The following is a 16,530-nucleotide window of genomic DNA, read 5'->3' as shown; positions in this document are numbered from 1 at the left end:
GGACTGACAGTAATCATGAGTGAGTTTATCTGGAGGCAAAGATAACCAAGTCAACCACTACACACACATCAGCATAAAAAGGAGAGAGATGGCTGGGCCACATTTTGGCATGCTTTTTAGGGAAGGGAGCAGAAGGGGCAAGGGTATGCCATAAAAGGATGCTAATTAATGCCCTTGTTCTCGGTAGGACCCTGATTTATCCTCCCTGTGGTAAGTATACCCCATCTTTCAGCTAGTCCCATGCTAATTTCAGTGGGATGGAACCCAGTTGTCGCTCTAAATTATAAACTAAAATGTCTGAAGCCAAGCTCCTTTCTTAAAAACCATAATCAAAGTGAACTAAACTACAAGTTTAGACATTTTCAACCAATCAAGCCATTTCTAAGATGGAAATGTCATACTCTATAATCATCCTTACAAGCTTGGGCTTCTGCAGCTCTCACCATGTCTGGTGACTCATGGTGGGTTTTCAATTGCCCAAATTTACATCAGCTTTGCTTGTCTTTATCACTGTGTTCCATTTCAAATGCACACACAATTATAACCCCTCAATCGTCCTTTTTTCTTCTCAAGGTCAGTTGTAGAACTGATTGCAAAATGAGCTGTTTGTAGACACAGGCCACACTACAAATGCAAGAGTTCACATCCATAGGAGAGGACCTTTTGAAAGGAACCGGACCATGACAGAGAATGCCACTAAGACCAAGTGCCAATGACCAGCTACTTAGGTCCAAGATCGACCTGCTGTATGTTCTCCTTGTTGTCATTTTTGCAAAGCATCTTCTCAGGCATGTTCACACTGCTCAGCTGCACTTTTCCATGTGTTTGAGGCCATGGTGTAAGCTGCAGCAGCCTCTTCTACCAGCTACCTCCCTGGTGGCCTTTTGCCTTCCTGTGCTGATCAGATCCAAGGCATAACAGACCAAGGCATTTTCAAAGCCAGGCTTTATGCTTGTTTTCATTGGCACAGTTCACAAGAAGGTTTTGGAATAATTTTAGATTTTTTAAATTAAACTACACGATTTCAGATGATCAGAGGCAACTGTCAGGCAACAGCACAAGCTATTAGCTGCATCCTGCTCTGTTATGTTGACCCTTCAACTCAACTAATGCAACCTTAAGCTGCCATTGGTACAAGAGTATTAAGCAACACTGTCCTGTTCCCAAGCCCCTCCAAGGGCAAAGGCTGTACTACTCTTCATGAAAAACATGGTACTTTGCAACCCAGCTACCTTAACTGCTGAACTAAGCTAATCCTTCCACTCCCTACAGCTGCAAGCTTGCACATTCACAGTGTCCTTGTTCTAGGCCGCTAACTGAAGCTGCCTGGATCTGTCTGTTCCTTAAGGGTTAAAACTTGGGGTTTGGTCACCAATTAAGTTGCCAGCGTAAATACCCAAAACAGTGCAGAGACAGTCACATCTTTCAGCTAAACTCTAGAGAAGGCTCAGAGATGGTGAAGAATCTGTGCAAATCCAAGAGCTCTCCACAGGTTAAAAGATACACTTATAGCTTAATTTTATCCTATTTTCCCAGTAATTTTCTGCTACTGAACAGGCTGTTCCATGTGAAGATACTCAAAGGAAACTCTACAGGCTTTATGCAGAATCTGCACAAAAAATCCAGCTGGGAAACATGAAACCAATAGAAAGAAAAGCTGATAAAAGAGCATTGTTGCAGCCAAAGGTAAAAACCAAAATAACAGATGCTAATATTGATGTCAGACAGGCATCTTCCCTTATTTAAGAACATCATAGGTTTCTGGCAGTTTTTATTCTGTATAAAAAGGACCGAGTCTCCTTGGTTTAATTGCATTTTTTTGCTGACTAATATAAAACAATCTCTACCATGTAGCAGTCTGATCTACTGGCTGTCAGGATAACGATCTTCTGTGATCTCCTGCATAGACTCTTTACATAAACAATTACGGAAGAGTGTCTCTCTTCTCCATTGCCCAGTGGAGGGAAGAGGTGACCTCTTGAACAGAAAAACACAATCGATCAGAATGAGACATTGATTTTTGTTGTTTTCATGGGCTGCAATACAGGATGTGAACATAGGTTTGCACATCAGACTGCAGCAATCCGTGCGCACAAGTGCACAGCTTAACTCTAACAAGGCAATCTCCAGCTCAAATCAGAAAGGGCCCCACAAAGAGCAGAGACCCCATGGCTCATGACTTCATTGCAAATAGCCCGTGGCCACACACTAGTTCTTCTTCCTGCTTTGTTATTGTACAATGCTCAAATGGGTCTTTCAAAGCTGTCTGAAGGTCTAATTCACCCTCCAGCAAGGAAAAGAAAAAAACCAAACCGTCTTCTTCTTTCCTATAGATTCACTTTGGGAAGATGAAGGGGCTTTTCAGAGAAAACACATGTAAATGAAAACAAAAATTCTGGTAGATGATATCCCAAAAAGAAGTGTCTCGAGAACACTGGAGAAATATTTTTAACGTAAAGCTCTGGAGATCTGTTTAATTCTGCCTGCAAGTATTTTACATACTGATATCGACGTTTTCATTACTTCCATGCTTCTTTAATGTTTTAAGACCTCTTCTACAGAAAGAGCTTTTTTAGAAGGAGAGCAGGAAGAGCAGGAATTATGCTTTAACAGAGCATGAACACAGAAATCAAAAGCCAGAATAACTGTAATCTAAGCCGATGCCAGGTAGTTTGTTGGATGGCACTGAACTGCTGCCAAATAGCGGTGGGTCTAGCAATCACGACTAAGATGGCAAACAGTTTTAGCAGCCAAAAGTCTGCTAAATGGAACTTTTGGACCCCATTCCCTTTAAAAAAAAAAGACTGACAGACACCAAAAGGAAACAGCTGAAACTGCTTGCGAGAAATGGACTAAATCTTTTCAAATAAAAGCAGCACCCTGGCTATGAATCAATAGTCTGCTTATGCAGGTAGACAATAGCTATAAAAGTAATTTAATTCATTCTCAACTTAAATGGGTTGTCCATGGCCTTTCTCATTTTAAACTGCTGAAGTATGTGAACAAGTCAATTGGACAGTGTAGCACAAGCAGTAAATTTTGTGCAGCTCGCTTTGCAGTCAAAGACCAACTGATGTAACAAAAACATGTGCTGGTGAAAGACAAGCAGCTGAAGTTTCAGAGTCCAAATTCCTGCCCACCTTTCAATGCCTTTGCAGGACTGGGAGCAAAAGACCTTACACTGCAACGTACACCATCACCAATGACAAAACCTGTACAAGATGAAAGATTTCTACTTTGCAGTTTTTGATATAAAGTTAGCATTAAGTTGGCCTTAGGTATCATTCAAAACTCATGGCCATAAGTCACCAGGAATTGACCCTGTTGACTCTGCATTATTATTTATTCTCCTACCAACCAACCAAATGAGAAGAGAAACACTGGTACAGAGCAGGCAGAAAGGGCAAGTTTTTTGATGTTTTAACAACACTTTGACCTCCTCCGCCTCTTCATCTGTCTCACTGAAACAGCCCACGGATGAGAGGATAAGATCCCTACTGCAGCATCTACACACAGCGGGCTACCAACAAGTACCTAACGTGCTGCAAATTCTACTATAGATTCATGCTTATGTTGCCATTGCATACATTGCAAAGCGTTTATGTAGCTGTTGTAGACATGACACACCTTTCTGAGCAGCTCCCTTTTTAATGGTATCATGCTGATCAGAACACCTCAGGCCAAAATATCTGCTAAGAACTGGAAATATGCACCTTTAACATCCCCAATGTTTTCAGTTGTGAGGACCAAGTTCAGACAAACATTCTTTATTGTTGTTGTTGTTATTATTAGCAGTCCCACAAGTTCTGCCCTATGGAGGAATTCAGAAGCAAAGTTGGTTAACCAACTGGTGGCATTTGTTTACTGCTTCTCGTACCATCACAGCTATGTTCTTCCTCTAACATGTATTAACAAAAGAAAAACAAACTAAAAATAATGGTAATTGGCCCCTGGCAGACAATTGTTGATCTATATAACTGACCATCCTTTAGAAATAACAATCACCAGAAATAAATTCCACTAGATTTCCAATTAAAAGCCTGCTGTGTTTATACAGATCTTTGTCTGCGGCTCTCTAGTAACAGATGTGAAATGGAAGCTGTAATTAATGCTTGGAGGCAGGAACTCACTTTGAACTACAGTTTGAAAACATTATCTGATGTGTGTAAGTATGACATGCTAATTACAGAGGTAAGTAGCTATGTATAGACATTTGTCATGCACACCTAGCGACTGAGCTCTCCATACCTCCGCTGAAGGAGCTGGTGGAGAGAACGTTCCCCATTTCCCCAGCAGCATAGGATGGCATAAAAACCACTGCGATCCATCAGCACACCTTTTAAATTACTGTAAAAGTGGAGCAATCAAATAAACAGCAGCTCAATCAGTGACCACAGAGCAGATCCTGCAAACTGGTTACCTGGGGCTGTTCTAGAGCACTGGGTGCCTGTGCAGAGGAACCGCACAGCCACAGCTGAGCTGCAGACAAGACAGGGACAAACGCAGTCCTAGGAGGCAGCATAATAACTAAGGACTTGGTCTAAATGCACATGCACAATACTTGTATATATTTTATGGTACTAATTAACGACACAATTTGTGTGTACCACTGCTAGGTTTTTAAAAGTCTATGGCCCACATGTACTTATACCATGGAACATGAGAGGCCAAAGATCAAGGCTGTTGAGCTGTCCAGGATGATGTATGGGTCCTTGATACACAGGCTTCTAAGGACCAGTTTCTGCAGGGAGTGCATCCAAGATTTTCCATTTAAGTCACGATAGCTTTTGTCTTTATAAGTAAACATTTTGGGGCTATTGCTTTCTACAGATCTTCCTTTGTCTCTCTGCCTCCACCTACAACTTGTGTCCACCTGAACAGGAATGCTTTCGAAGTGCACGCATTATGTCTGTCTGTCTTTATTTAATTAACCAAGACTTTAGTGTGCCCTTTGATTTTCTCACTGTAACGTGCAGCAACATCCACTTCCTGGAGTGGCATAGAGTAACTGCACCGGATCTGAAATGGGTTTTACTGTACTCAATAAAAAACAAATATGCAAAAACCTAGACAAGTCACAGAGAGCAACTGACCTAGATAGTAAAGTGTCTCCGTCTGCAGACAGAATTCGAAAAAACCCTGATGGTAATTATTGATTAATATTGCACAAACATCAACATGCCTCAGGGAACCCTCACGACTTCAAGGGAGATAAATCATCTAATTACTGCAAGTTTAACAAACTACAACTGAACATGCTGCTAGAGTAAATAAACACAAATAGATTTAAAACTGATGTAATAAATAACTGAATATGCCTTTTAAGAACAGATAACTGAGCACTCAGTGTAATGAAGTGGCTAGGAACTCTGCACACATTCTTGTCAGGAAAGAGACAACTTTTTCAGTTTAACACTTTTTTAAAAAAATAAATAAATTTTGCTTTCTTATGAAAGTTATTCCATCTCTGTTGCTTCAAGTGAAGAGAGGAAAGGAAGCTGGCCATGAAAACTGAGCTCCTCATTACCATCATTCTCCCTCTGCTGTGGATGTGGCTCGTGTAGTGCTACATGTCTACATGGCTGGTACAGAAGTTTTATACAGACATAGACAAACCTAACAGATGGTTATAATTATTGGCGGGCAAGCTGCAGCCTTAATTTGAAAGTGCGCAAAAATAGGTCATGTTCTCTCTCATCCCTCATGGCCACCACACCCAACTGCTGGACAACCTGGAGGCAACCGTCCCCACCAGGGAAGGGTGGCCAAGGGACTGCTGTGCCCCACGCCACGCAGCGCCTCTCTGGGCACAGAGACACGTTCTCAACACAAACAAGACAGGCACGAGCCAAATCATCACCACTTCAAAGGGGAACGTGCCTACCTGGCACTTCAGAGCTTAACTCAGAAGGAAAAAATTAATCAGGTGTGCTTTGAAACTTGTTTGTTGCATGAACTCAGGGAAACCAGGGTGGATCTGATGTCAAAAACCTCCATACTGATGTGCACAATGCATACTACAGTTATTTCCAACCTGCCTCTCACCTCAGCAAAAGCTTCTCTGTAACCTTTAGGTCTGCTCTTCTGAAACTGGCCCGCTTGCACCAGTAACTCCCTGCTGGCCACAGAGAGAGGACAACCGCAGCTCTTTCCAGCACCAGCCTGAACGCCGTAATTTGTGTGTCTTCCAGCACCATCCACGTGGTGTGGCTTACGGCGTCCTCTCCAAGGCTGAGCCAGTCTCCTCTGCAACATGTACTTAACTGAAAGTAAACCAGAATCAACAGCTCTGGGAACAACTTCCCTTTGAAGAGCGACAAGAACGGCCGCCGCAGCACTTGCCCTCTCCACATCGTGTGCCCTGTGCTGGTCTTGCTTCAGAGGCAACAAAATCCCTCGTTCACCTTCACAAAAGGCTCTGTTTTCAAATGTGGACACCTCCCGCTTTTAGCACTGGTGTTTATCTTTCCATATTTTGCCACATACCAACCTAGCACACAAGCTCATCTGAGTGTTCAAAGATGGGCATTAAACCTTGTATGCTGATGTCCAGAAGCTGGACCTCCCACACCAAGTAGTTGCTGAGGGAGAGGAAGTAGCGATGAAAACCCTTGCAATGTAAGATCACATCTGTCCCAACTCTGCTCCTTTCCCGGACAACAAAAGCAGTGGTAGCCTAGAAACTAGCTTTTAGAAAAATGCAGTATTAATCAAGAAACCTGAAAAAATATCAGACAGGAGCCTGCTTTAATGCATCGGGAAAGTGCATGTACAGCCCATACTCATCACAGGCCAAAAAGGGAAAGCGTGCACCCTTTTCTTTTACTGAAATTCACAAGCAGATGTTGACAGGCTTGACGCTGATACCAAAAGATGGTTGCACATGGACACAAACTACTTTCGTCATCCAACTTCTCACTAACAGCCAGGAGCCTCAACTCATTTGCTGAGCAGGGCATCATTCACACTACGAACACAGCCTGTATGCTAAATCAATATTTGCCCCTTCCCCAAAAAACCAGCAAGAAATACTGAAAAGCCTCTGCTGACCCTGTAGTTCACCCCAAGAAAGTCACCTACACGTTTGACAAAACTTGGCATCCATAACAAATATCTTTATAGTATTAATTAGGAAATAGTGAAGAGTTCAGGAACATGCATATTATTATGTGAAACAAAATGCTGTTAAGTAAATGAAGATTAAACTGAATGCAAACATCTGAAGATATTTACTTATATGATCACTGCTGGAGAAACAGCTCCTCAAACACAAACAAATGCACAAGTTAACTGTGGAATATTTACATAACTAATTGTCTTCCTGAGAAAGCAACGTTTAAATTTCTTTGTAATTGTTTCTTCTGTATTTTTGAAATTCATATACTTTACATTAAAATTTATTACATTGCAATTAATATGATGTGTGTGTGTGTGTGTGTGTGTGCGAAGAAGCAAACCCCAAAACTTATGTCCTAATTAAGTGCATTCCTCATTGAGGGTACAGAAGTGCTTCTCAGTTTCATTGCCACACAGGAAAGTATCAAAAAGTTGCCAGACTCAAGAACCACACTAATTTGCTTGTAATACTACAAGCATATAACTCAAAAAATGCCAGCATAAACCATTGCATATCTTTTTCTCCCACTCAGGATGTGGACAAGGAGGTGCACAGAGCTAAAGGAGAGGGACTCGTAAGCTAAAAGCCAGGACACAGCAATTACCTGGTGGTTTATATTCGGGGATGGCAAGAAATCTTTCAACGGGGATGGATCAGCCTCTAAGCTCAGAGTGGAGAGGGGTACACATCTTCCTGATTTGTCCCTAATGCACAAGGGAGAGATACAGCCAAGGTGCTGAGGTGGGTACACAAGTTGGTGCAATACAGTGATGGAGTAATTCCTGGCCAAAGAAGAGGACTTTCTGGAGGTAATGGAGAAGGCAAATGTACAATCTGGAAAGTCTCGATGGCTCCTGTCATGAACTCCAATGGCTTCTACTGACCTGCACAAGAACTAGTCTGGTCCCCAAGCAGAATGATGAGCAACCAAATTCCTTCAGCTGCAAGTATGCATTCAACCAAGGTAAATTTAATGCACCTCTCAGTCAATTTCTTTTTTTTTTTTTACATCAAACGTTAAAGTATTGTTGAACCATTCAATACAGTTAAGAGATTTTGGCTTGAAAAGACATGGCTCATTTCGTAATGATAATATCTCCTTCTACAGCACATGCTCATCTATCTATGAAGTTTCATAAAATTATTCAAGCTATTTAATCGGCTCTTCTTGGGGTTTCTGTTCCTGGAGCCCTGTCCTGCTAAAACAGTACCACTGGCACAGCAGGAGTGAGGTACCAATGAGGAGGGAGAAAAGAAGATGCTTCTTACATCAGGTCCTGGTTACAGATATAGCACAACAGAGAGGCTTACATACGCATTTCAAACACACCTTTTTTCCAACCACACCTTTTTTCCAACCACCTTTTTCACCATTCTTCAGGTGAGGCGGATTCAAAAGAGTAAGCAGTAAAATTAGCAAAACTAAAGGGACAATGAATATTCAGTAGCAACTGAAGAGCTGTCATCACTAACAGCACACAAACCTGTTCATCTAGAAACGTACACCACACTGAGCACCAAGCATCAGAATACCCTCAACTTGTCTTGACAAGCTATTGTCAAGATATGAACTAGGACGTGTCTCTTCAGAACAAGGCTATTCTTCACCTTTTAAAAATAAATCCCCTTTTACTCACATACTTTTTAAAAGGGGGAGAGGCTGACATCCATGTCCTGCATCCAAGGAAACATAATTGCTCAGAAAACAAATGTTTCTTACTTTGACTCACATTGAGCTTTATATTCTGATCTAACTTGACTCTTACCAAGTAGCTTCTTTTCCCTGCACATGCAGGATTGTTCATATATGCTATTTATTTTTTGTTTACTGATTTTTCTGAAAGGCAAAACAGTTCATTTGTTTTGAGAAAAAACATACTTACAGAATTTTGTAAAGAGAACTACCCCAACATTTAGGATTGTCTGTACTAGCCCCTTTAAAGTTAATATACAAAGGAACATAATTCCCTTGTCACCTCTTTTTGCTTTTTATCACAAAGAAGTTTTTAAATACACTGAAAGTTTATTTTTATGTTAGGATATGTTCATGTTTAAAAATAAAGAAGCCAAACTTAATACATGAAGCTTGGAATAAAGCATGCATATGGCCAAATCAAGGGTCCAGACAGGCGAGGCAAACAAAAATTATTTATGTTCTGTAATTATTAATTAAAAAAAAAATCACCAATCACTGAACCACTGGAAAGTGAGATTTCACAATCTGTAACAGACACTAATATTCCCTGTATCTTTCTTACATTTACTGCAGTCTCAAATTCAGGGAAGACTCATATCTAGTCAGTTCAAGATTCATGAAAATAATTTAAAAAGCAGCTTAATCTAATTAAAAAAGCCTTCATTACAGAGCTAATAAAAAGAATTCTGTGTTGACAAATTCATAGTTTTTGAAACTGCTGAACAGCTGCCTGTTCTCACACCCCAAACTCTATCTACAGAGTCTCTATCCAAAGACTTATCTGTATTTAATGGCACAGGTCCTCAGCTTGACAACTGTAATGCCATCCCCTATCTACTACAACAGAAAAGGGGATGCTGATGACAATTGAATCTCGGCCCGATGGGATCTCAGATGGCATTCACAGACTAAATCTCACCACATTCTCTCTGGTGCCACACACAGTACATAAAGTTGGGGCAGAGAGTCTAAAGGAGAAGAGAAGAACGAGAGCCCTTTACACAGCCCTGTCACTGACACTGTAAAAGCGTAGGTACCATGCCAGTTTTTCAAGGTTTCCAAGGGACTGCCTGGCCAGCCCCGAGCTACCTCCTCCTCCTCCCATCGTTGTTGGTGAGAAGTTGCTAGGTGAGGCATGCTTCAGCTCTATGTGGATACACAAAGAGCTCAAAAACATTAGGAGGGGAGATACCACAGAACAGCTACACACACACACAGCACCTACACGTTCAAAAGCATGCCCTCTGGGTATTTTTCTTAATTTTAGAAGAAACTTACATAGATTTTATCTTGCTGATATCGCTGGAATAAGTTGTGCATAATGGAGCCTTCATGGAGATCTACGAGTGCTGCCATGTCTTCCACGCTCTCCGTGCTTGTTTGATGCATAGGCGTTACTTTTTGGTGTGTGATCGTGCTCTGTTTATAAGTGAATACCTGAAAGAGGGTTAACAAAGAAAATACAATCATCAGAGCACACATTCACAATTTCCCATATCATAACAGAGGTTTCATACCTATTCATATTCCCTAATCAGAGTGCAGGCTTGTAAAATATAACAGCCTGCCAGCCATAGAGCTTCTCTGACAGTAACTGAAGCCCCAGATACAGAAATGGGAGTCATATGAAACTAGCATATACTGACAGTGCACTGAAAACTATAAGGTCTTTTTCTTTTTAAGGGCAAATGCAATCTTGTTTCACACTGGACTACTTTTAGACTACTTGTTAGACTTTATCAGAAGAAAAATAAGCCAAGCAACAATTGTTCCTGAAAAAAACCAAAAACCAACCAACCAAAAAACCCCTCACTTACATTCAGATTACTTCGGGAGGAAATGTTTTACAGCACAAAACAGCAGATGAAAATTATTGCTCTATCAGGCTGCAGTTGTTTACATGTTTGATCTGAAATCCATTTAAACATTTCCATTCAATTCCCTGGTCAGGACAGCTACTGAGTTAGCGTGCTATTTACATTAGGAATAATGACCGAAGTTCAGTGTGCTGCAGATATCTGAAAATGAATAGGTGAACTGATTTCTAATCAATGAACTTTTGAGACGAATTTCTGAAGCCTGTTCCAAGCAGACAGCAAAAGCTCTAAATAGCCACTATTTAATACTCACTCAGAAAATACTTCTACGTATCCTCTGTAAAACCATCACAAGTATGCTCAGAAGAAGTACACATCCCCCAGTCTAGTTAAACTTTTATGGATACTAATGACATCACTAAAGACTATAAAACAATACATGTGGAATTCAGCTTCCCACTTCCTTTTGATTTCTGTCTTAGCAGCTCATCCTTATAGACATACAACCTGTACCTCACAGCCAATGCTACTCAGGCAACACTAGTCCCAGCTAACAGCACCATTTCAGTGTAAGACAGGCAAGCATGGGGTTAATGCAAATAATTTAATGATGTGGAATATTTGTTAAAAAACCCCTTTGAAATAATATTTATAAAGCTGATGGAGAAAGCGCAATAACCAGCAGCCCGAGCGATGGTGAGCACTGCTGCTGTGGGCTGGGGATCATGCAGCACAGCCCGATGGACGGGGCAGCGCAAGGGGCCATGTCTGTGTGGGGAGAGAAAACCCCACAGAGGATTTCAGAATAAAAACATGCTCCTGGTAATGAAAGACTGGACAAGGACAGTCATGTCATCACAGGATGCCAATCAGGAAAACAGTGATGTAGTCTGTCTTGCTGAGACAAGTGAGAAAAAGAAGCTGAAGAAGCAAGAGGCTGAATGCAGAGCAGGCTTCGCATTGAAGCTGTGTACTCAGATGTCCCACCAGGGAGAACTACCTGATGAAATTTCTTCATTAAAATCACATCCCAAGCACACCAAATACTGACACAGGTTGCACCACTACAGCTTTCACCCGCACCAGCACAAAGCGTACTGGGAGAAGGTTGGAGGAGAAAGGAGCTCTAGGAAACAAGTTTCTAACAGGTGCAAGCAAACCATCAGAAAGTTCCTACAGATTCAGAGCATCCAAAGCACAATCTCCGACTACAGACACCAAGAGAGCTGAGCTGTATTTGATGGTAAACAGCCATCAAGACGACATGACAAGCACTTGTGCATACAGGGCCCAGAGATGCTGGCCAGGATGGAGAAAGCAGCCACTTGTACATGATCCAGGGGCAAGAGGTCCAGATATGTAACAGAGAGAACAAATGGAAATAGCATCAACTGAGAACAAAACTTTTGGGGCTGAAAACAGTGTTAGCAGTCCCAAGACCAAGCACACACAGTGTAAGCGGAATTAGAGGTAATTACATCTAAAGAGTAATAAATTGCATTTCCTAGTCAGAAGAACCATGATGAAAAACCCAAAGGCCATACTGCAGAACAAGGAGTATCACAAGCTAGAAGGCTTGTAAACAAAAGCAATTTAAGGAGAGAAAATCCTAGAAAAGTAAGCAACTTAACAGAGGCCATGTATCAGCATGGAATTAGAACAGAAAAACAGACTCATTAAAGGAATTCGGAATCCAAAAAGGGATGGCCCATACCCTGGAAGTGTGTCTATATAAATGTCAAAAGGAAACAAAACATCACTTTGAGGAGAATAATCTTCTTAGTTGTGATTTCTATTCTTTGTTTGTTAGGTTAGTAGGGTAGGCAGAGAACTCCATACATCACTAAACACATTTATTAACATAAGGAATTAATAGAAATGTACCAGGAAAAATAATATGACAACCGACCTATGAGTGGTATGACTATTAGTGGCGTGACTATCCAAGATGGTCTCTGCAGATTCCTCCTTCCTACTCAAAAGCACTATTTTCTCTTCTTCGGGCTGGTCATTTCCATACTTTCAGCTCTCTCTCACACTGCCACCTTGTTTGGGTGAGGAAACAGCTCTGTGAGCTGACTCAGAGCCAGGCCTGTCCATCAACCAGCAAGAAAACACACTGACTGCTCATAATGACTGCCACTCCAACCAGAAAGAGAGAGGGCCCCTTCCCGAGCACTGGGGAGTTGTTTATCCTTTACTTTTAATTTTTATCAGAGCCATGCATTCCTCAGATTGCCTAAACCCACTGTAAAACTTGGTCAAAATCATTGAACAAGATTAAAGTCATCAGACAGGGCAGCAGGATCACATGTGCAGACCTCCTTTCCTTAAAAAGGGCTTTCAGCCGTCCTGCTGCTCAAGCCCTGAAAGGCCTGCTTTGTCTTACTTTGTCTTGTCTCGCGCCTTCATTAGGATAAGGACGTGAAAAAGCTACCTTGAACTTTATCGTTACTAATTGGAAGATCACGTTATGAACTATTACAGCAGTTGAAATCCCCAGGAAATGGGAGCCAAGAGCCAATCTGCAGGGTCAGCGTGCAGAAGAGGAAGATGAACAGGTCGGCTGCTGAACTTCAGGAGGAGCCCATTGGCACAGCGCAGGAGCGTCCACCCTCAAGGAACTTGCCAGCATTTCTGGAAGGTCAAGTAAAACATGCAGGAAACTTGGAATAACATTTGAGACAAGCCTAAACGAGCATTCAGCAAAATCTTCTTTCCTCTTAAGATATAAATGGTTCAAGATAACAAACAAGCTGAATACATGGAAAACTATAAATTAAACCCTAAAGAGACAGCACGCGAACTTTCAAAGCTATTATGGAAGTGAAAATTAGAGGTTGAGATAGGAAGGAACAATGCAATGAACAACAAGAACAAGCTCAAGAAATACAAGACAAAGCAGCGAACTCAGCTAAACAACAGTAAAGAGCATTTCCCCAGGAAAAGAGAACACTTCAAAACCACTCTACTGCCCCTACGATGCCAAAACCAGATTCAAATAAGGAAGCAACCAGAAAAGCCAGGGGTCTGACACTTCCTAGTTCCCTGAGTAACACAGAAAAAAGCTGTGACAGGCACTTTGGGGTTCAAAAGTAACATAGGAGGGAATGATTGGATGCTCAAATGTTAACAGCTTGCTAAAACAGCGAATCCACACCTGAGGGCTGGAGGAGTGCTGTTTAGTGTCAGTCTTGAAGAAGAAAGCAAATATGACTGAAAAAAAGTCAGATTTCTTTCTCTAGCAAAAAAGGAAAGAGTGAAGAGACAAGTAAGTCTGGTAGGGAATATGTGAATGAACATTAAAAATTGGGTGAGACACAGAAAGTGTGAGAACAAACCACACTGGTCTGGTTTTGAGAGCCTGTTTCAAAGCTTTGATGATTCGACCCTATGTCCTGATTCATATCTGTTCAGAAATCAACAGGATTATTCGCCCAATTCTGTTCTCTCAAAACTGGGTAAAACTCATCAGCATGTGCAGGACATGGGCATGACCACATTGCATAGATGGGACAGACTCCCACATCACCCTGTGGAAGATGCCAGCTGGATGCTCTCTAACGCACTGCAAGAAGCTGGTGGTCTGACAACAACATGCACCAAGATCAAAGGTGAGACTCTATAGATGAACACTACATAACAAGTTTTTTGGTGTTTTATGTTTCATGAAGCAGTTTGTTCCAAAATGGTGGAGCATCATAAATAAATAATTTCAGGTGGGACTATATGGAAAGCCAACGATCTCTAAATCATATAATAAGTTAAAGACATATAATGAAAACTATGCCTTTAGCAAATAAGTATGTGATTTTCCCTATTCATAAATACCATACCTATTGATGGATACAGCTGCATAAGCAGTGCAATATTGTACTCTCCAATGTACAAGTATTGTTAGGCGAGTCTGTGTCTATATTTGGCTCAGAAAAGCACTTTTTGTATGCTATGCAATTTGGAAAAACTGGTATTTTACATGAATATATGCTTTTAACTTGACTAGTGAACGTGTAAAGAAAACAAATGACCAACAAATCATGAGTTTGAGGCATATGACTGCAATTAAATTAATTTCACTGATGCTTTTAAAAGAGCATGAAAACCACCAGCATGAAAACCTTAATTTTCCCCACTTCTTTATGTTGAAAACGACATTTTAATCCTGTGCAACTCATCTGGCACAAGAGAAAAAAAAAAAAAAGTCTTTCAAGAACTCCATTTAAGGAGAATATCACAAAACAATGTCTAATTAATTTTCTCCACTGACAAATTACCCCTAAGCTCAGGATCTAATGGAAATTATATTTTAACAAAAGATTTAATTTGTAATACAATTTATTAACAACAGGAAAGAACGTCAGAGTACACCCTCGATGCTAGGAACGCACATGCTTTCTCTCTCTCACTATATCATTTTGTGACATGATGCTAAGTGACAAAAATCCCTGCTTGAATAAGGTCATTAAATGGTATCAAGGGATTTCACAACAGATGAGTCAAGTGAGTTCAGGAAAATGCTGAATTAAGTGCTTAGGTAAAGCACATCAAAAAATCCACACAGTCCCATTTCTTGCAAAAGCTACAAGTCACCCTCAGGCTCTCTGGTCTGCACAGGGCTGATACCCAACCAAATCTCTCAGGGTGCTTTTCACAAGGAGATGGGGTTTTGGTCTGATGCTCCAATATTGATTGGAGGAAGGCAGAAGGTCTCCTAAAATCTTCCCAATCACCAATTCAGTATTTGACTGATGACTGAATCTACATAATTTTAGTGAGATTTATGCACAATTTTTATTGGCGGAAATAGGTTTGTCTGCGTATCTTGGAAGCCCTGACACACTCTAGATAATTACTGAATCTACTCTCTGAAATTATGCAAGAAACTGAGAAGTTTACACTCTGCAAGCGTTTTAGCCCCTTCTATAGAGTGACCTGATCCTTCACCCCTCCCAAGCACAACTCCCAGTCAGTGCAGGCTCAGGCCTCTTTCTGTAACTGAAAGACTGAGATTTGGATCAGAGCAAAGGGTGGCAATGGTCACTGGCTCCCCAGCGCTGCTGCCTCTGGACAGGGCCAAGACGCCTGCCTGCAGCCCCACCAGACCATCCCTCATGGTCATTGCCCACCACCGCAGCGGCCACGGCAACCATTTCAGCCGGTCACGCGACACCAGTGTCACCGAAGGTGACGGGCGCCAGACATGGCGGTGGCTGACTGATGCCCAGTACCGCTTGGCACATCCCTGTCACCGGTGGGGGTGCAATAAATCAAAATAAATCAAAATCATTTTTTTGGTAGGGGTAACAGAAAAGGAGGAATCAGCTTCCCTCCGTGGCCCTTTTCCACCTCAGAAAACTTTTTATCAGACTTAGGTGTACTCTACACACTGCAGAGTATTACAGAAGACTGATACTCGTACACAGAGAACAGAAATTGCAAAGTCTTGTCACGCACTCGATTTAAATTAAGCTGCTCAAATGCATGTAACCAGAGGGATAATGTAAAATATGGCAGTTTAAACAGAAAATTCAGTAAGATAGGGGAAGAGAAAGCAAAGAGTTAGTGTACAGATGTCATCCAGGAGAGTGGCATACAAACGGTAGAAGGTACAACTAAACAACCAAATATTTTTCAATAATGCTATTCATATTAGGAAAGCAAAAACTGCAGCATCTGGCCAGTCCACAGACATGAGAAAGCAAAGCCAATCATGACCCAAAAACTGAAGCCAGCAGCCTTCCTCATTACCCCAGGCTATGAAAGTTTTTCCACAGGTTAATCCCAACTGCTATGGTGACGCCCATGAAAATCCACACAACTCAACAGCAGCTCCAGAGGACTTGGCTCATACGTTCAAGACACCAGCACCCTCAGTTTTCTAAGGCATCTTTTTGTTTACA

General features: G+C 41.4%; 1 protein-coding gene across 1 annotated transcript in view; it reads right to left on the bottom strand.

Moving 5' to 3' along the window:
- The window catches only part of MYO10 (myosin X), a 125,802-nt gene that overhangs the window by 82,935 nt on the left and 26,337 nt on the right, over positions 1–16,530 (bottom strand). The window contains exon 2 of the mRNA XM_010186940.1: positions 10,092–10,250. Coding sequence (XP_010185242.1) covers positions 10,092–10,202 — 111 coding nt within the window. The 5' untranslated portion in view covers positions 10,203–10,250. The remainder of the gene's footprint in view (positions 1–10,091; positions 10,251–16,530) is intronic.

This window comes from Mesitornis unicolor, unplaced genomic scaffold, assembly GCF_000695765.1.
Source record: "Mesitornis unicolor isolate BGI_N332 unplaced genomic scaffold, ASM69576v1 scaffold24576, whole genome shotgun sequence".
NCBI classification, from domain to species: domain Eukaryota; kingdom Metazoa; phylum Chordata; class Aves; order Mesitornithiformes; family Mesitornithidae; genus Mesitornis; species Mesitornis unicolor.
Note: the sequence above shows the minus strand (reverse complement) of the source record. Positions and strands in the feature narration are given on the sequence as shown.